Consider the following 20,967-nt stretch of genomic DNA (forward strand, 5'->3'; position numbering starts at 1 on the left):
TACCATCTACTGCATCTCGCCTATCCCGCAAGGTCCATCGGTCATCCACATATTTATATGTACATATTATTATTCATCCCTTTACATTTGTGTGTAAGGTAGTCGTTGTGAATTTGTAAGATTACTTGTTAGATATTACTGCACTGTCAGAACTAGAAGCACAAGCATTTCCCTACACTTGCATTAACATCTGCTAACCATGTGTATGTGATAAGATCTTTGTTGGTGTTGACCTAGAAATAATAAAAATGTCTTGCTTCAAGAGGTAAAATGAGATGATACTACTCAATATCCCCATCTGCTGGCCTTTGCGCCAGAACTACAAAGATAATAAAATACAAAAAGTGAAAGCTATCCTAGCTAGATTAATTTCTCAAATAAAATACAAATGCACATTTTTCTATTTCGCGTATAATTGATTACTTCATTATGACATGTCTAAACATGAAACATTTTATTCACAGCACAGCACACCTCACCCTACCCTTGAAATAATCTCACTAGGACCTTGTGGCAGCCAAGCAACTCAAAAATAAACTAGGGAGGGAGGGAGTTCACTGTTCAGCTGAGGAATTGGAAGTGAAACTCACATGTAAACTGTCCATGCAAAAATACCCTTGCACTGGATGGCTGGTAGCTGTACAGCTCTAAATTCTTTGTGCTGAGATTTTCCTCTGTCCATAGCAGTAAACGTCGATTTATGTGTTTTATCACCAGGTGGGTCGTAACTTCCTCGAATAGTGCCCAGCTAACGTTAGCTAGCTAGCATGAAAACTTGAGGCATGGTTAACTATTTATCTAGCTAACGTTAGCTAAACAAAACAAATGTTTGGCTAAACTGACCAAGTATTGTTTTTTCGTTGCTGTATACTTCGCACGAGCTCTTGAACCTAGTTTATTTATACTGGCTAGGTAACGTTAATTCGATTGTAGACGTCAAAATTATGTTGATATGGGCCTTTCTCTTTTTACAGTGTGCAGAGATGGACATGGACCGTCAAAAGCGCCAGGAGGGCATTCAGAACGCCCTGGGATTCATACAGTGAGAAATAAACATTTCACCTGCAATTCCCACAAGTTTTCAACTAAATTGTAGCCAGTTGCTCTCTTACATGTTATTCATCCTATACCCACAAACGACCATACGGCACTAGTTCACTTGTATTGATAGGTTATCTTTTCCTCTGTGTCTTAGGTCTTCTTTGCCTTATCCAAAGCCTGAAGGCTATAAGGTAGGGATTAATGAATGCGATGACTGTCTTTTCTCTTGACCTTAGTCTAGGCATGTCTACACTCCCTATACTGTTCCAAGAACATGTTGTGTGCTCACAGTCATGCAGCTTGCCCTTTGCAGCGATTTTCTCCATTTCACATTTGGTCCATGGGAAAAAAGTACCAAAAACAGCCATAATACTGATTAGACACATCCATGTCCTTTATGGCTTTTCCTGTGTACTGTCTTTATCTCACTCCCATGCCATATTCCTCTCCTCTTCCCTGTATGTCCCTCCAGGGGTTTCTGACCCAGTTGGTGTGTGACCTGCTGGATGAGGGAAATGCAATGTTCAGGGAGGGTGAGTGGCAGCAGGCCATAAAGGACTTCAGTGAGGGTGTTAACGTGGCCCACTATGCCCAGGCTGAGTCTCTAGAAATTCCCTCAGCCCTGCTGGAGAGTCTGTATTTCAACAGGGCAGCAGCCTACCACAGCATGGTGAGTCAGAGTGGTGTGTCACCAGGATTATGCATCTTTGATCCACAATATGGATGATTGAATGAGGTTCACGATTCTGTATACAAAAGGTATGAAGTCATCTCTTAAATCGAATATTTAATAGCAATTGTGTTGTAAGCAAATGTGCTGTAGTGGGCAAATATTGAACCAACGGTGAATACCCAAGGCACTTTCTCTATTTCAGTATTTTGTGTTGTTGCATCACATTGTTTCATTGCATCATGTGCAACATGTTTCAGCCTCATTGAACTTTTGCCATCATGCCACACTTCCTCAACATCCCCTTGAAGTTACAGAGCCTGTATCAGCTATCATTACCCCATTCTCATTAGCCTGTATTAACCACTGATTGGCCTTAGTCTTTCACTCTGTGGCAGAACCCACACGTTACCTGTCATCTCTTTCTCTCCATCTCTCTCAGGGGGAGTATGAGCAGGGTGTGCAGGACTGTGACAGTGCGCTGGCGCTGTGCAAAGACAGTTGCAGGGCACTCTACAGGAAGGCTCTATGCCTGCGGGAGCTGGGCCGCTTCAGAGAGGCCTACAACTGCAGCACGGGCTGCCTGCTCACTACGCCTAACGTGAGTAACATTATGAATTACCCCTTCACATCAGAGGCTGTTTTATTGGACTAGAAAAGCATGCACACCTTTAAAAGGTTAAGTAGAATATTGTTTTTATCTATAAAAAGTCTAGCACAACTAGCAACGTTTCTTTTTACCACTTGACATATGTCATTTGGGATTCCTCATGATGATCTGCTAGTGGAGAAGGAGATTTTAATTTCATACAAGTGGATTTGTTTCCACATTTCTTTCTTTCCTTCGAATACCTTTTGATGTTTTTCAAAAGAATGTGAGAAGATGTGACGAGGGGGGAGACCTCACACCGTACTTTTGAAGTATCATGTAGCTCAGAATAAGTGTTTGTGAAATTAATTTAATAAAAAGCTTATTTAAATGTCAATAATAATTTTTAAAAAAAAGTATTGTACTCTTCATAGGACAAACATGTGTATGAGTTGGCACAGGAGCTAGCTAACAAACTGGGCCTGAAGATACGCAAGGCCTACGTTAGCACACAGGTGAGAATCCGTTTCCAAAGCAGAAGGTCTAGATTTAAACAGCATGGCAACTTACCTTCCATGATAAGTGGCTTGGATTCAATTGTTCTCAATCTGCCATTCTCTGACCAAATCTGCCCTGGATTAAATCTCAATTTGGATTCATAACAATTGAAGTCATTAAATTTGACATTTTCTTTAGGTTGCGTCTTTATGGAGTTAGTATTTGTTTCCTTTGCAGGAGTCGGCCACATCTGAGCAAAGTAATGGGAACACAGTTCCTTTTGCAGGAGAGGCAAGTACAACAACTTTCACCATTACACTTTTAAGGTTGCACTATGCAGAAATCGCTCTGCCATTTCCTGGTTGCTAAAAATAACAGTTTGCGTAATTATAAGCTAGTATTGTTTAGAGAATCATTGTACCATCTACACCGCTCTGAAATATATTTTCCATAACCAGAAATATTTTTTTCAGCTGTTTGAAGCTGGTGTACAAAACCGAAAGTAAAAGACGCAAAAACAAAACATAAGAATAGGAAGCATAGAAATAGAGCACATAGAAAATATCTATCGCTTTTTAGACTTGCTTTCAAGTAGAATGATAGATATGTGGTTATAGATCTATGTGAATTTAGTCGGGCTGCCCAAAAACTTGCCACTTAAACTGGTTGAGATTTGGAATGTACTTTGGTTTACCTGTTGATTTATTGTCACTTAAACAGCTGTTGTCTTTCTCTTTTCACCTCAAGATGTATGGCAGTGGTCTGGATTCCTTAAGTGACATTTCATCAGGTAGTAATTCTCCTGACCAGAAATGTTGAATTACCTATCACATTGTAATGTAAGGACTATCAAAGAAGATTTCTTCTAGAAAATTAAACTCACCTGTTCCCTCACCCTGTCTTTCAGTTGTTTTCTCCTGCAAGCCTCTATCTGCCACTATCCCAGTTAGTGATGAATCCTCTCCCTCTGGTCCTCTGGTCTACTCCAACCTTCTGGGTAGCCCTGTCCAAGGCCCTCGGGGGTTGCCCTTCTCTGTGCCTGAGTCAGAGCACCTGGGTGACAGTGAGCTGATGGGAGATGATCTAGACAGCCTGCTGGACTGTGTGAGTTTGTCTACTGGTTGACGTAATATTCAGATATAGCTTCCCTGAATCTGTCAATGCAACTTCTCATTCTCCCTCTCGTTCTCATTCAGATTCCCCCTCAACGTGCCTTTCCCATCATCCTCCCCAGCTCAGCTTGTGTCCCCATCCAGCTCCCGTTTCCCTCAGGCCTGCCCGCACCCTCGCCCCGGCTCCCCCCAGCCTTCTTCAACTCAGCCATCAGCCAGCTCAACTCTCTGGACACCTTCCCAGGCATGGGTGGGGAGGATGCCCTAGGTGTGCTGAACTCTTTAGATGGCCTTGATGCACTAGACTCTCTAGATACTTTAAACAACCTGGACACCCTTTCAGACCTTGGTGGTGGGGATGCCCCGGCTCCCACAACAGCACTCTATTCACTTGATGCCTTAGATGCCCTGGACAGTTTCTACCCACTTGGGGATGCAATAGCAGCCAAACCGGTGGGGGGAGGGGGGCTGGACTCCCTCTCTAAGTTCAACCTGCCTGGTGAGTCGATTGAGGGCGGTAAAGTCTTGTTAACTTATAGCAATGTCTACATGGTTCATTTTTCTTTTAATGTTTAACACAAGAAAGTTGTGAATCTAATGTAGATGTTATAATTTATTGTTTTTTGTTCTCACGCTATCTTAAGGTGCAAGAATCTCCCACAATGTTCTCTCTGCAACATGTTCGCCCAAGAAGTCCAAACGCACAGTAAGCCATTTATTTCTGTCAGCAGGATTTGCTGGACTCCCTCCTGTACATTGTGTACATTTAAATTAAAACATTTATTATGCAACATTTAGGTCACATACAACTTTGTAGATGGAGTTCACCTTTTACAGTGTCATGCTAGTTTTGCCTTGACATATTAACTTAAATGAATTTCTATTACCATGGTGATGTAGGTGGTAAAGAATGGCCAGGTCTCCTCCAAGCTCTCTCAGCTTATCAAGAACCCCCTAGCAGCCACCCATGACTTCATGCAGGCCTGTGCCACGTGCTACAGCTGGATCGGTACAGTAGTGGTCCTGAATAACTTGCTCTCAGACAGTGTCCTTCCCCCAGTTTAGTACTTACTACTTTTTTAGTTTTGTTTTTTTGTAGTCTACTTTTTCTCCCCAATTGGTAGTTAGTCTTGTCCCATCGATGCAACTCCCGTACGGACTCGAGAGGTGAAGGTCGAGAGCCATGCGTCCTCCCAAACGCGTCCTCCCAAACACGACCCTGCTTTTTGACACACTGTTCGCTTAACCCGGAATCCAGCCGCACCAATGTGTCGGAGGAAACGCTGTACAGCTGGCGACCGAAGTCAGCGTGCTTGCGCCCGGCCCGCCACTAGTCGCTAGAGCGCAATGGGACAAGGACATCCTGGCTGGCCAAACCCTCTCCTAACCCAGACAATGCTGGGACAATTATGCGCCGCCTCATGGGTCTCCCGGTTGCGGCCGACTGCAACACAGCCTGGGATCGAACCCAGGTCTGTAGTGAAGCCTCTAGCACTGCGATGCAGTGCCTTAGACCGCTGCGTCACTCGGGAGGTGCCCTACTTCTAACTAATAAGACTGACAGTTTCAAGGCCATCATAGCACTGAGGTTCACTTCTCTATTGTTATCATTCTATGTCCCCCCTTAACTCCCCTTTCTCTCTCTGTCTCTCTCCCTCTATTTACCCCTTTACCCAAATATCACTCGCTCCTCCCTCCCTTTCTCTGTCTCTCAGGTCCAGGGGTCCTGGACTACCAGCACCAGGCAGAATTGGCCCACCGTTGTAAGCGGGACATTCTTCTGTGTAGGATCAGGGCTGCAGAGCACCCTGTCTGGAACAGGGTGCGACCCCGCCCCACACACAATTTTACTGGGGCGTTTATGCTCTGCAAGGGTACGGAAAATAACAGTTACTGGTGTGGGAAAGAGGCTCTGTTTAGATGAAGAGAATGTGTGTGTGTGTCATAGGACGAATAACCCAGTTTTAATCTGTGGGAAAAAGGTCCTAAAGGTTAGCGTTGGTCTGTTTGTAAATGTAGTAATCTAAGTTCCTTCCCTCTGTGCAGAGGTGCTGGAGACTCAGAAGTGTAAGTACAGGGCGGGCTGTACGTTTGCCTACTGCCAGGAGGAAGTAGATGTGTGGACCCTGGAGAGGAAGGGAGCCCTGAACAGAGAGCTGCTGTTTGACTCACAGAGCCCCAACAATGACAGGCCCACACTCAGCATCAAATGCCTTCTGCAGCTCCACAATGGCATGTTCATGTACCTCTGTGAGGTAGGGGACACACACACACACTTGTGCCCTTACACAGACCCGCCTCCATATGTCCAAGCTTGACCAGTGAAACATGGTAGAGGGCTGCGAGTCCTGACAGGGAGCGTGCAGTCAGACAGACGACTTTGGGATGAAAATATTTTTTCTTGTCCCGCAGATTATTTGGAAAAGGTTGTCTTTCTGCTTTGTATGCTTAAAAGCACATGTTTTGCATTATTCACGCTCTGCTTCAACTTCAGTAGCCTACCTCTCCTCTCCTAGTTGGGAGTGAGAGTTCAAGTGTGCCGAGTATGTGTGGTCTCATTGAAATAGAGTAGGCTGCCTACATGGGCGGAGAATCACGTGGCCGTTAACTTAAATATGATTAGACTGTAGCTTACCACAGTGTGTATAAATACATGCTGATAATGGAAAGAAGTGGAGGCGCTCAACCACCGTGAGATGAGGTGCAATAAAAATGGGATGGAAAAAATCTGTCCTGCGCAGACCTCTAAAACAACCTTACTCATGCTCCCCCCTACTTCTTGTCTCTGTTTACCTCAACTTTCCCCCTCGTTCTCTTCCCCCCTTTCTCTCTCCTCAGGAGTGCTATGACAGTAAGCCCAGGATCATCAGTAAGCACAGTAAGGAGGTGCCGTCCACCTGCTCCAACCCCTGCGCCCGACACCCATTCGACAAAAACAAGTGAGTCGTGTTTGGTCCCACACACACACACACACACACACACACACACACACACACACACACACACACACACACACACAAACCCTCACTCTTCCCCCCCCTCTGCCCTGCAGGTGCCTGGTGCATGCGGTGAGGTCCAGCAGCGTGCACTACACTAAGATCCGCCCGCTGTATACCCAGTGCCAGTTGGACGTGTGCCGCCATGCCCGGCGCTACGGCTGCCAGCGAGAGGACAGCTGCTCCTTTGCCCACTCTGTCATAGAGCTCAAGTGCTGGAGGCTGCAGCAAGACTCTGGTACAGTCAGATTGATGCACACACACTCATGAACATTGTACTTGGTCTCAGACACAGAGAGACATACTTATTCCTGTCTAATAAATGTGAAAACATTTAAAAATATCTTTATTTGTAAATGTTAGTTTCTATACTAAAAGTCAGGAAAATTTCAACAAAGTCCAGTAGGTGTCAGTAGACACTGCCATTCAATTTTGTCACAGTTGATAAACACGGTTCATAAATACTGTCTGTAAAAAGTGATGCCTAGGCTCGACTAGGCATCACTTTTCTGTGTATGTTCCTGTACTATAGGCATCACTCATGAAGAAATTGTTCAGGAATCCAAGCGACACTGGCATAAACAGGAGCAGAACACGCACAAACCCAAGGTATAATATCCCTGCTATGCTACATCTCATAATATGGTGAGGCAACGGCTCTTGTGTAGTTTGTCTGATTCTCTCTACCTTTTGCCTCTGTTTTTGTCCTCTCTGTTTTTGACTCATTGACTATAGCCGGTGTACATGCCACCACCATCTTCATCCTCAAGTGGTGGAGGAGGCTATAGCTTGAACCTGAAGAGGAAGTTTGTTTGTGGTCAGTGCTGGAGGGACGGGCTGGTCAGCGAGCCGGACAAAGCGCTTAAGTACTGTGCAGCCAAGGCCAGGCACAGGTGAGGCTGCACCCTACCTAGCATCCCTAGCCAGATGGAGGCCAGTGCTTCACTGTAGTATGCAACAATTCTATATGACTGACCACTGTTATTCACTATTGTCTATCAAATGTCCAATGTATATTAGATGTGTAGTCTGAGATATCTGTGTTTGGTTTTTTGAATAACAATAGAGACTGTTCATCTCGGGGACACAAACCACGTTGTATGGAGCGTTTACAGCAAAGCCCTATGTAATTTAGGATAGTATCTTTCTGGAAAGTCTACCATAACTCTTACATCTCTCTCCCTGTAGTTGGACAAAGGAGCGTCGGGTGTTGTTGGTGAAGTTCTTCGAGGGAAAGAAGTGGGTGATGGTGCGGACGTTGCCTTTTGCCAAGACCTACCCCCAGCAGTATGACGTGTGTGCTGCCCCCTGCTACTCCTCATGCACGATCTGCTAGAAATGATTTTTGATAGACTCAACCAAGCATATTATCATTGTGTCTATTTAACTTACAATGAACTATTATGTTTGTGTTGAATTTAATACTTAATCATTGACACTGTGCAAACTTGTTTCCACAAACATCCTCGCAGTCTGTGTGTAACGGCATAACGTGTCCCCCTCAGATATGTGCTCATGTGGTGAAGCAGAAGAAGTGCCACTACATTGGGAACTGTGCCTTTGCCCACAGTGAAGAGGAGAAGCAAGTATGGACTTATATGAAGAACAATGGCTGTAAGTTTACACTATATTTTCGTTATCCATTAAACCTTTTGATCCACATTATCGCTTTTGTTTACGTTGATCTATGAGAGGGATTGGTTCAGATGCCTATTATCCCCATCAGCACACATTAAATCAAATTGTATTGGTCACATACACATGGTTAGCAGATGTTAATGCGAGTGTAGTGAAATGCTTGTGCTTCTAGTTCCGACAATGCAGTAATATCTAACAAGTAATCTAACAAATTCACAACTACCTTACACACAAATGTAAAGGGATGAATAAGAATGTGTACATATAAATGTATGGATGAGCGATGGCTGTGTGGCATAGGCAAGATGCAGTATATGGTATAGTATATACATATGAGATGGGTAATGTAGGATATAAACATTATTAAAGTGACACCTTTTATTAAGTCCATTTATTAAAGTGGCCAGAGATTTGAGTCTGTATGTTGGCAGCAGCCTCTGTTTGTAATGTCTGTTTAACAGTCTGATGGCCTTGAGATAGAAGCTGTTTTTCAGTCTCTCGGTTCCAGCTTTGATGCACCTGTACTGACCTCGCCTTCTGGATGATAGCGGGGTGAACAGGCAGTGGCTCGGGTGGTTGTTGTCCTTGATGATCTTTTTGGCCTTCCGGTGACATCGGGTGCTGTAGGTGTCCTGGAGGGCAGGTAGTTTTCCCCCGGTGATGCATTGTGCAGACCTCACTACACTCTGGAGAGACTTGCGGTTGTGGGCGGAGCAGTTTATGTACCAGGTGGTGATACAGTCCGACAGGATGCTCTTGATTGTGCATCTGTAAAAGTTTGAGTGTTTTAGGTGACAAGCCAAATTTCTTCAGCCTCCTGAGGTTGAAGAGGCGCTGTTGCGCTTTCGTCCTTACGCTATATGTGGGTGGACCATTTCAGTTTGTCCGTGATGTGTACGCCGAGGAACTTAACTTTCCACCTTCTCCACTACTGTCCCGTCGATGTGGATGGGGGGGGGGTGCTCCATCTGCTGTTTCCTGTAGTCCACAATCATCTGTTGTTTTGTTGACGTTGAGTGAGAGGTTATTTTCCTGACACCACACTCCGAGGGCCCTCACTTCCTCCCTGTAGGCTGTCTCATTGTTGTTGGTAATCAAGCCTACCACTGTAGTGTCGTCCACAAACTTGATGATTGAGTTGGAAGCGTGCATGGCCACGCAGTCATGGATGAACAGGGGAGGGCTGAGAACGCACCCTTGTGGGGCACAGTTTTGAGGATCAGCGGGGTGGAGATGTTGTTTTCTACCTTCACGACCTGGGGGCGGCCCGTCAAAGTCCAGGACCCAGTTGAACAGGGCGGGGTCGAGACCCAGGATCTCATGCTTAATGGCGAGTTTGAAGGGCACTATGGTGTTAAATGCTGAGCTGTAGTCAATGAACAGCATTATTACATTGGTATTCCTCTTGTCCAGATGGGATAGGGCAGTGTGATGGCGATTGCATCGTCAGTGGACCTATTGGGGTGGTAAGCAAATTGGAGTGGGTCTAGGGTATCAGGTAGGGTGATTACAGAAGTGAGTGCAATGGGGCGATAGTCATTTAGTTCAGTTACCTTCGCTTTCTTGGGAACAATGGTGGCCATCTTGAAGCATGTGGGTACAGCAGACTGGGATAGGGATTGATAGAATATGTCCGTAAACACACCAGCATCCTGGTCTGCGCATGCTCTGTGGGATGCCGCCTGGGCCGGCAGCCTTGCGAGGGTTAACACGTTTAAAATGTCTTACTCACGTTGGCCACGGAAAAGCAGAGCCCACAGGCTTTGGTAGCGGGCCGTGTCAGTGGCACTTTATTGTCCTCAAAGGGAGCAAAAAGTTGTTTAATTTGTCTGGGAGCAAGACGCCAATGTTCACGACGGGGCTGGTTTTCTTTTTGTAATCCATGATTGACTGTAGAACCTGCCACATATGTCTCGTGTCTGAGCCGTTAATTGCGACTCTATTTTGCCTCTATACTGATGCTTTGCTTGTTTGATTGTCTTGCTGAGGGAATAGCTGCACTGTTTGTATTCGGTCATGTTTCCAGTCGCCTTGCCATGATTAAAAGCGGTGTTTCGCGCTTTCAGTTTTGTGCTACTGCTGCCATCAGTCCATGGTTTCTATTAAGGAAAACTTTTAATAGTCACAGTGGGTACGACATCTCCGATGCACTTGCTCACCAAGTCAGCGTACATCAATGTATATGGATTAGTATTGTTACTTAAGTTCCTCTTTGAACCTGTTCCTGAAGTGAAGGATATGCAGCAGATGTACGACATGTGGCTTACAAATCAAAACCGTCCGGCGGATGACACCCTGATCACCCAACACACAGAGGAGAAGCAAATTGTCATGCCAACCGACTATGCCGAGCCAATGGTGAGTGAATACACTTACTCACAAAACCTGTTTGTTGGATGTAGAACGCAAACAATACATTCACCTTTCTCATTTGTAAAAGCTATCTACCATTATCAAGAAGGACTACATTTTGATAGTGTGTGTGCGTGCATCTTCATGCAATGTATGCGTATGTCTGTCAGTACGTTACGCATTCATAAACACTATGAAGACAGTTCTACTGTGCGCGTGTATTCTAGAGCGGCTTCCACTGTCGTCTGTGTGGGAGGCATAGTAACAGTGAGCGCCAGTGGCAGCAGCACATCTCCTCAGAGAAACACAAGGACCGTGTATTCAGCTGCGAGGGAGAGGACGAGAGCCTCACCTGGACATACCGCTTCCCCGGACTCCGCCTCGCCCTTTGTCCCAGGTAACACTCTCCCAGAATCACAGTACTGGGTCTCAATACTGTAGTTCCTTTCTCATTACCCATCAAGAGATGCTCTGTATATACACACAGAAAACAACTGGGATATGGCAGGGTTCACTTACCAAACCCCTGTCCTATTTGTTCCTATCAAATTTTATCGGTGCACAATGATTGACATATGTATAATATAGATCAATGTGATTGACAGGCTGGAGAGTGGCTGTCTCGAGGGGGTGAGCTGTGACTACGCCCACAGTGCTGAGGAGCTGGTGGAATGGCAGGAGAGGCGGGAATTCCTGCGGCGGAAGCTGGCCAAGGCCCGTGAAGACATGCTCATCATGCCAGACGAGTTTGACTTTGGGAAGTACAACTTTCTCCTGCAGGACTGAAGCCCCTGTCCCCTATGTGAGACACTTGTACCTGTAAACAGACAGCAGTCGTCTGTTTTGTTGAAAACCCTGGGGGGTATTTTCTTCATTAGTTAACAGTTAATACAGTTTATACCTGTTTGAGCTGGTTAGGACTGCAAGTGCCTTATTTGTCCAATATTTTCAAAATGGCTTAACAAATGAGATCTTGGTGCCTAATTTGAGTGGGGGAAAAAGTAATTTAGCACTGCCATTTAACAAAACCGTACCGATCAAATATCTCCATTACTAGTCTGTTTACTCTATGCATGTCTTATTGAGGGATATTAAGAAATCATTTAAGCTTGCGTTCTGATTGGACTCTTTATACAACCCTCAAACATTCACAAATGTTCTTCCATCAAATGAAAACAGATTTGCTGGAAGGCACAAGTTATTCACTTTCACTTTGTTAATGTGTCTTATGTCACTTAAAGCTGCAATGTGTAACTTCGGTGACCTGAGCAAATTTACATAGAAATGTTAGTTATAGAGCTGTCATTCTCATAGAACAGATCATTCAATGTGCCCTATTTCTATGCTTAATGTTCTTAAGTTTTGTTTTGTACACCAGCTTCAAACAGCTGAAAATACTATATTTTTGGTTATTGGAAAGATATTTCACAATTAAGATGGTACAATGATTCTCTACATTTGCTTGTTTTGTCACAAACTGAAATTAGGCAAAGTATTTTAATTTTAGCAACCAGGAAATTGTCAGTGATTTCTGTATATTGCATCTTTAAAGAATTTGCTGCTGCCATTGTAGACAGACAAACATTACAGAATGTGATCTTAGTAATACAGGGGTACTGCAGGATGTTCATGGAAATATATAAAAACACATTTTATTTCAATGTTTTATTCAATATTGTGAGCAACAAGATTACATTTTTTTTTAAATTAGACATACAATATGAGGATAATACCTTATTTCTAATGATGTGAACTTTATTTCTCAACTCCTAATATTGAGCTAATTGCACTCACAGGACAGTGTTTCTCCTATATTCATTTAGATATGATGAAACATTTTTGGGCTGGTAAAACGTTTTCAGTGTAAACAAAAACTAAACTAGAAAAGACATAATGGGGCTATATATTTTAAATAAGATCATTTAAGAACAACCACCAAAATAACTAACATAGAAAGGGAAAATCTAAAATTCAAAACATTTCATGGAATTAGATTTGAAGTCACTCCAATAGCATAAGAACATGTCGTAAGCCATGGCAAAATGGGTAGAATTTCAGAATTTGCTTTAAAACTGCAAATTTTCTGTCAGCGACACACGTATATGCCAGAGTTGGCGTGGGTTTGAAACCTGCCCACTATCCTTTGACTCACCCTGTCTTTCACATTGTACTCTCTTCAATAAAGCAAAAATTATGAAAGGAATGGGACTGCCACACTCTTTCCAAAAAGAATTGCTTAAACTTAATTTTCTCTCAGCCTGATGATAAAATGTGTGGAATTGCAGGAAACTAGCTTTAAAACAGTAACATTTTCTCTCCGCCTCATGACAAACAAAAAATACAAAATTTGTCTCTGCGGTCAAGAGGAGGGCCTCTACAATTAGCGGTCGGACTCTACCACGCCTACCACTACTACTGGCTAAATAGATTGAGGATGCTAACTAAGGCCTTACCTGTGGGTATATAGTTGATCTATAATTTAATATCCAATACAAGGGAGATTGGAGGTTCCTCAAATGTGCCTGTAGTAGTAGTAGTTCCTATCTAGCTATAGACTCACTCATGGTATGCTGAAGACAAGATTATTATCTGCCCAGTAAATTTGAAGATGGGAATAATGTATCTCCGCAAATCTAGTCCTGCACATTAATACATATCGATGTTGGCAAACAATAGGTAATAACACGGTAGTTAAACCTGGCAAAAATAATCTTATTGGTTTTTATACCTTCGTTCTTTGTTACCAAATCATACTTTGTATTGTTGGGTTCAGAGTATGCTTCTGGGTGTGTCATTCCTGTTTTGCAAGGGTGATGGCCTAAAAACTAAGACTGTCATTCTAAATAAGGAGAGGGAGAATAGATAATTCAGAGTTGTGCAGATGAGAGCATTTAGCCTGTAACCCTAGAAGTGGAAAGAGGCAGTGAAGCATACGTAGTCTGAGCATTTTCTGTTATTCTGTATGTCAATCGAGACACTGATTTTATTTTTTTTTATATATATTTTTATTTACATGTATTATTTAACTAGGCAAGTCAGTTAATAACAAATTCTTATTTTCAATGACGGCCTAGGAACAGTGGGTTAACTGCCTTGTTCAGGGGCAGAACGACAGATTTTTACCTTGTCGGCAAGGGGATTCGATCTTGAACCTTTTGGTTACTAGTCCAACGCTCTAACCACTAGGCGACCTGCCGCCTCAGTATGATATGACATAGTTGTATGGTATGTGTTCATTTGTGGATTTCCATCACCCGTACAATATGTTCCGAATTAGCAAAATGTATGGTATGTTACAAATTCTAGCTAGGCGTCTAATGTTAGCTAGGCTAGGGGTTAGAGTTTAGGAGGTAGTAAGTTGTTCAGAAGTTGCTGAAATTGTCTATGATGAGATTTAAAGTAGCAACCTTTGGGTTGCTAGACATTCATGTTATATGCCCACCCATCCACCTTACTTTAGTTTTTGTCTTAAGTAACCATACCAAACGTAACATACTAATTTGAGTGTCCCGGATATACATTTACTATGTTAGTCTGAGACCAGGCTGGGTAAGGGTGGGGGTAACACGCTCACTTTTGGGGGGGGGGGGGGGGGTTCTCTTGAAATAATATTGAATGTTCTGTATACATCACTGGTAATTATGTTAGTGTTAGTTTATAAGCAACACACTGGAAGTGTGTTGAATACCAGCTTTAGCCAGTATAGAGAGGTAATGGATACTCTCGGAATGAACCAAATAGAAGGTTTAGTTTGTTACTAAATACTATTTCGATGACAATTATTATGGCTATAACGATTTTGATTTACAACATTCTAAAATAATCTATAGAGTGGGAAGTGGTATGTTTCCTACTATACAAAGTCAGTGAGCTGGATCCTGTTGATTTGCCATAGGTCAGTGTTGTCCAAACTCTGAACGTTTTGGTTTTTGCCCTGATACTACACAGCTGACTCAAATTACCAAAGTTGGATGATTCGTTTATTTTTTGAATCAGCTGTGTAGTGCTAGGGCAAAAACCAAAACGTGCACCCCTTGGGGTCCCGAGGACCAAGTTTGGGAAACTGTTACATAGGTTTTGTCCTGGATTAAATTATTCTAATCAAGAGTGAATCACATTGACCTTTATCACATCCATCTATGTCATTGAACTGATTGCACCACAAATATCTATCTACCTATGTTACTTTTTTTCAGGCAATTTAATCCTTGCTGGCTGGAAACAGTTCTTGAAACGGAAGTACCCCCTCTCAAAGCCATCAAAATGACCCCTTTATAAAAGTGCACCCTTGTTAAACAGTATTCACACTGCTCTCGTGACCACGCACTATTTTATTGTAGCTGCCATACTGATTGAACAGATGGTTAGAGACCGCAGCGTTTGTGCATTTAATTTCCAAAGTCATGGGTTGGTAAGAATGGGTTGTATACTAGACTTAAGAAAACAATAATTAATTTTATTTTGTGTGAGCTATTGACCAAATCTGACATGCTAAATAAAACTATTTTTGAGAGGGAATAGATGCCAGATCCTTTTTTACAGTTGACAGTTTGTTATGGTTGTGTAAAATTAATAAATTACAATAAGTAACACTACTACTGACCAAGGTCTGTTATCTTATTAAATGACTTTTTATGTATATTGTGTAAAAATCTTGTGTTCTTGTTAGTGTGGTTCAAATCAATGAGGTTCAAGAGGAGGGTTAATGATTTCCACCTTCAGATCTTGTTCATGATGTGCTGTTTAGTGTCCCGATTGCTTGTGAGTGCGTGGTGAGATGGGGGGGTTTCGTACCTTTTGTGATCGAATACACAAACCTGCTCCCAACTTGTAATTGGCTGATGGGTATGATTGACAGCCTATACAGCAAACCGAAACGGGATAAATTGAACGATTAGTATCATTGGTCTTTCACAGAGTATGTTGTATATTCATAATACTAGTAGGCGTGGCTACTGAACTCAATCAGACTCTGAACTCAATCAGACACTTCAATTCAAGTTTTGTTTCTGAAGTCAAAGCCCTGATGAGTTTCCATTCTCGTTTTCCATTAACAACGGTAATAGAAATTAGTGTGAATTTGTTATACCCTTGCTATTCTTTTCAACACAGTTGTGACACACATCTATCCCGATAGAGGGTAACTTCATGCCAGTGACGTTAGCTACATTCATACAGTAATGTTTTAACAGTCAAATTTCATTAGTGTCCTGCAACTTCTTTGTTAACTAAATGGACTGATGCAATGTCATTGAAATATAAACTTTGCAGCATGTGCAACATCTTCAATTGCTTAGTCGTTACTGGCTGTCTGGGTTTATCAACCTTGTCTTATTTACAGCTAGCGATGCAGTGCCCTAGACCACTGCGCCACCTGGGAGGCCCACTCCTTGTTTTTTTAAGTTTAGGAATATTTGACTATGTCCATTTGACTGAACTGCCTTGGGGTCCAAAAAAAAGACAGCCCATGGTTAAATGCTGCACTGTCGGAAACTAGAAGTACAGGCATTTCGCTACACCCGCAATAACATTTGCAAAACACGTGTATGTGACCAATTACATTTGATTTGATAACAGCAACTGGGATGAGAAACATGTTGGCCAACTGAGGCGTCGCAAGCATGGTAAGCATCCCTTCCACTTCCAGCATTATGCTGTTATTTTTGGCACCAGTGCTTAAGGGTGGCACAAATGTGTAGCCTAACAAAGCAGTTTATTTATTTCACCTTTATTCAACCAGGTAGGCTAGTTGAGAACAAGTTCTCATTTACAACTGTGACCTGGCCAAGATAAAGCAAAGCAGTGCGATACAAACAACAGAGTTACACATGGAATAAACAAGCGTACAGTCAATAACACAATAAGAAAAAAATCAAGTCTATATTAGAGGTCGACCAAATTGGCCGAATTTGGCCGAATGGCCGATTAAATTGGGGCCGATTTCAAGTTTTCATAACAATCGGTGTGTTTGGACGCCGATTTTTAAAAACCATTTTTACATCTTTTATTTAACTAGGCAAGTCAGTTAAGAACAAATTCTTATTTACAATGATGGCCTAGGAGCGGTGGGTTAACTGCCTTGTTCAGGGGCAGAACAACAGATTTTTACCTTGTCAGCTCGGGGATTCAATCTTGCAACCTTACAGTTAACTAGTCCAACGCTCTAACCACCTGATTACATTGCACTCACGAGGAGCCTGCCTGTTACGCGAATACAGCAAGTTGCTAGCTAGCATTAAACTTATAAAAAACAATCAATCATAATCACTAGTTAACTACACATGGTTGATATTACTAGTTTATCTAGCGTGTCCTGCGTTGCATATAAACGATGCGGTGGCATTCGCGAAAAAGGACTCGTTGCTCCAACGTGTACCTAACCATAAACATCCATGCCTTTCTTAAAATCAATACACAAGTATATATTTTTAAACCTGCATATTTAGTTAATATTGCCTGCTAACATGAATTTCTTTTAACTAGGAAAAATGGTGTCACTTCTCTTGCAACAGAGTCCGGGTATATGCAGCAATTTGGGCCACCTGGCTAATTGCAAACTGTGTGAAGACTATTTCTTCCTAACAGACAGCCAACTTCGCCAAACGGGGGATGATTTAACAAAAGCGCATTTGCGAAAAAAGCACAATCGTTGCACGACTGTACCTAACCATAAACATCAATGCCTTTCTTAAAATCAATACACAGAAGTATATATTTTTAAACCTGCATATTTAGCTAAAATAAATCCAGGTTAGCAGGCAATATTAACCAGGTGAAATTGTGTCATCTCTTGCGTTCATTTCACGCAGAGTCAGGGTATTTGCAACAGTTTGGGCCGCCTGGCTTGTTGGAAACTAATTTGCCAGAATTTTACGTAATGATGACATAACATTGACGGTATTGCAATGTAACAGGAATATTTAGACTTATGGATGCCACCCGTTAGATAAAATACTGAACGGTTCTGTATTTCACTGAAACAGTAAATGTTTTGTTTTCAAGATTATAGTTTCCGGATTCGACCATATTAATGACCTAAGGCTCTTATTTCTGTGTGTTATTATGTTATAATTAAGTCTATGATTTGATAGAGCAGTCTGACTGATATACCTGCTGGAGCGTGTGCTATGGGTGGGTGTTATCTTCACCAGTGAGCTGAGATAAGGCGGAGCTTTATCTATCAAAGTCTTTATAGATGACCTGGAGCCAGTGGGTCTGGCGATGAATAAGTAGCAAGGACCAGCCGACTAGAGCAGACAGGTCGCAGTGGTGGCTGGTATATGGGGCTTTGGTGACAAAACGGATGGCACTGTGATAGACTGCATCCAGTTGGCTGAGTAGAGTGTTGGAGGCTATTTTGGAAATGACATCGCCAAAGTTGAGGATCGGTAGGATAGTCAATTTTACAAGGGTATGTTTGGCGGCGTGAGTGAAGGAGGCTTTCGAAATAGGAAGCCGATTCTAGAGTTAATTTTGGATTGGAGATGCTTAATATGAGTCTGGAAGGAGAGTTTACAGTCTAGCCAGACGCCTAGGTATTTGTAGTTGTCCACATATTCTAAGTCAGAACCGACCAGAGTAGTGATGCTCGTCGGGCGGGCAGGTGCGGCAGCGAACGGTTGAAAAGCATGCATTTAGTTTTACTAGCATTTAAGTGCAGTCGGAGGAGTGTTGTATGGCATTGAAGCTCGTTTGGAGGTTTGTTAACACAGTGTCCAAAGAATGGCCAGATGTATACAGAATGGTGTCGTCTGCGTAGAGGTGGATCAGGGAATCACCCGCAGCAAGAACGACATCGTTGAAATATACAGAGAAAAGTTGGCCCCAGAATTTAACCCTGTGGTAACCCCATAGAGACTGCCAGAGGTCCGGAAAACAGGCCCTCCAATTTGACACACTGAACTCTGTCTGGGAAGTAGTTGGTGAACCAGGCTAGGCAGTCATTTGAGAAACCAAGGCTGTTGAGTCTGCCGATAAGAATACGGTGGTTGACAGTCAAGCCTTGGCCAGGTCGATGAAGACGGCTGCACAGTACTGTCTTTTATTGATGGCGGTTATGATATCGTTTAGTACATTGAGCGTGGCTGAGGGGCACCCGTGACCAAATCGGAAACAGGATTGCACAGCGGAGAAAGTACTGTGGGATTTGAAATGGTCAGTGATCTGTTTATTAACTTGGCTTTCGAAGACTTTAGAAAGGCAGCGAAGTATGTATCTGTCTGTAACAGTTTGGGTCTAGAGTGTCACCCACTTTGAAGAAGGGGATGACCGCGGAGGCTTTCCCATCTTTAGGGATCTCGGGCGATACGAAAGAGTGGTTGAACAGGCTGGTAATAGGGTTTGCAACAATGGCGGCGGATAATTTTAGAAGAGAGGGTCCAGATTGTCTAGCCCAGCTGATTTGTCAGGGTCCAGGTTTTGCAGCTCTTTCAGAACATCTGCTATCTGGATTTGGGTGAAGGAGAAGCTGGGGAGGCTTGGGCAAGTAGCTGCGGGGGTGCGGAGCTGTTGGCCGGGGTTGGGGTAGCCAGGGAAGCATGGCCAGCCATAGAGAAATGCTTATTGAAATTCTCGATTATCGTGGATTTATCGGTGGTGACAGTGTTACCTAGCCTCGGTGCAGTGGGCAGCTGGGAGGAGGTGTTCTTATTCTCCATGGACTTTACAGTGTCCCAAAACTTTTTGGAGTTAGAGCTACAGGATGCAGATTTCTGTTTTAAAAAGCTAGCCTTTGCTTTCCTGACTGACTGCATGTATTGTTGTTCCTGACTTCCCTGAAAAGTTGCATATCGTGGTGACTATTCGATACTAGTGCAGTCTGCTACAGGTCGAGGGCAGTCAGGTCTGGAGTGAACCAAGAGCTATATCTGTTCTTAGTTCTACATTTTTTGACAGGGGCATGCTTATTTAAGATGGTGAGGAAATTTATTTTAAAGAATAACCAGGCATCCTCGACTGACGGGATGAGGTCAATATCCTTCCAGGATATCCGAGCCAGGTCGATTAGAAAGGCCTGCTTGCAGAAGTGTTTTAGGGAGCGTTTGACAGTGATGAGGGGTGGTCGTTTGACCGTGGACCCATAGCAGATGCAGGCAATGAGGCAGTGATCGCTGAGATCCTAATTGAAAACAGCAGAGGTGTATTTGGAGGGCAAGTTGGTCAGGGTAATGTCTATGAGGGTGCCCATGTTTATGGATTTAGGGTTGTACCTGGTGGGTTCCTTGATAATTTGTGTGAGATTGAGGGCATCTAGCTTAGATTGTGGGACTGCCCAGGTGTCAAGCATAGGTCACCCAGTTTAGGTCACCTAACAGAATGAACTCTGAAGATAGATGGGGGGTAATCAATTCACATATGGTGTCCAGAGCACAGCTGGGAGCTGAGGGGGGGTCTATAACAGGCAGCAACAGTGAGAGACTTGTTTCTGAAGAGATTCATTTTTAAATGTAGAAGCTTGAACTGTTTGGGCATAGACCTGGAAATTATGACAGCCTGCAAAGTTCTATCTCTGCAGTAGATTGCAACTCCGCCCCTGTTGGCAGTTCTAGCTTGACGGAAAATGTTGTAGATGGGGATGGAAATTTCAGAATTTTTGGTGGCCTCCCTAAGCCAGGATTCAGACCTGACAAGGACATCAGGGTTGGCGGAGTGTGCTAAAGCAGTGAGTAAAACAAAATTAGGGAGGAGGCTTCTGATGTTAACATGCATGAAACCAATGCCTTTTCGGTTACAGAAGTCAACAAATGAGAGCGCCTGGGGACACGCAGAGCCTGGGTTAACCTTCACATCACCCGAGGAACAGAGGAGGAGTAGGTTGAGGGTACGGCTAAAGGCAATCAAAACTGGTCGTCTCGTGCGTTATTGGACAGAGAATAAAAGGAGCAGATTTCTGGGCGTGGTAGGATAGATTCAGGGCATAATGTACAGACGGGTATGGTAGGGTGCGGGTACAGTGGAGATAAACCCAGGCATTGAGTGACGATTAGAGAGGTCGCATCTCTGGACGCACTAGTTGGGTGAGGTCGCCGCATGTGTGGGATGTGGGACAAGGAGGTATCTGAGGCATGTTGA

The 20,967-nt window shown here is 43.3% G+C and overlaps 1 protein-coding gene across 1 annotated transcript; it reads left to right on the forward strand.

The window, feature by feature from the left end:
• The first annotated feature begins 501 nt into the window (after positions 1–501).
• LOC110538373 (zinc finger CCCH domain-containing protein 7B) lies at positions 502–15,488 on the forward strand. The gene is made up of 23 exons (XM_021625147.2): positions 502–717; positions 975–1,042; positions 1,196–1,232; positions 1,514–1,711; positions 2,154–2,312; positions 2,735–2,815; positions 3,036–3,089; positions 3,546–3,588; positions 3,706–3,902; positions 3,995–4,409; positions 4,555–4,616; positions 4,811–4,919; positions 5,626–5,784; positions 5,957–6,165; positions 6,749–6,849; positions 6,963–7,144; positions 7,439–7,515; positions 7,642–7,799; positions 8,095–8,200; positions 8,412–8,520; positions 10,775–10,902; positions 11,124–11,293; positions 11,502–15,488. The coding sequence occupies exons 2-23, from the start codon at positions 984–986 to the stop codon at positions 11,680–11,682; spliced, it is 2,994 nt and encodes a 997-aa protein (XP_021480822.2). The 5' UTR covers positions 502–717; positions 975–983; the 3' UTR covers positions 11,683–15,488.
• Positions 15,489–20,967: the final 5,479 nt, after the last annotated feature.

Source organism: Oncorhynchus mykiss, chromosome 12 (genome assembly GCF_013265735.2).
Source record: "Oncorhynchus mykiss isolate Arlee chromosome 12, USDA_OmykA_1.1, whole genome shotgun sequence".
NCBI classification, from domain to species: Eukaryota; Metazoa; Chordata; class Actinopteri; order Salmoniformes; family Salmonidae; genus Oncorhynchus; species Oncorhynchus mykiss.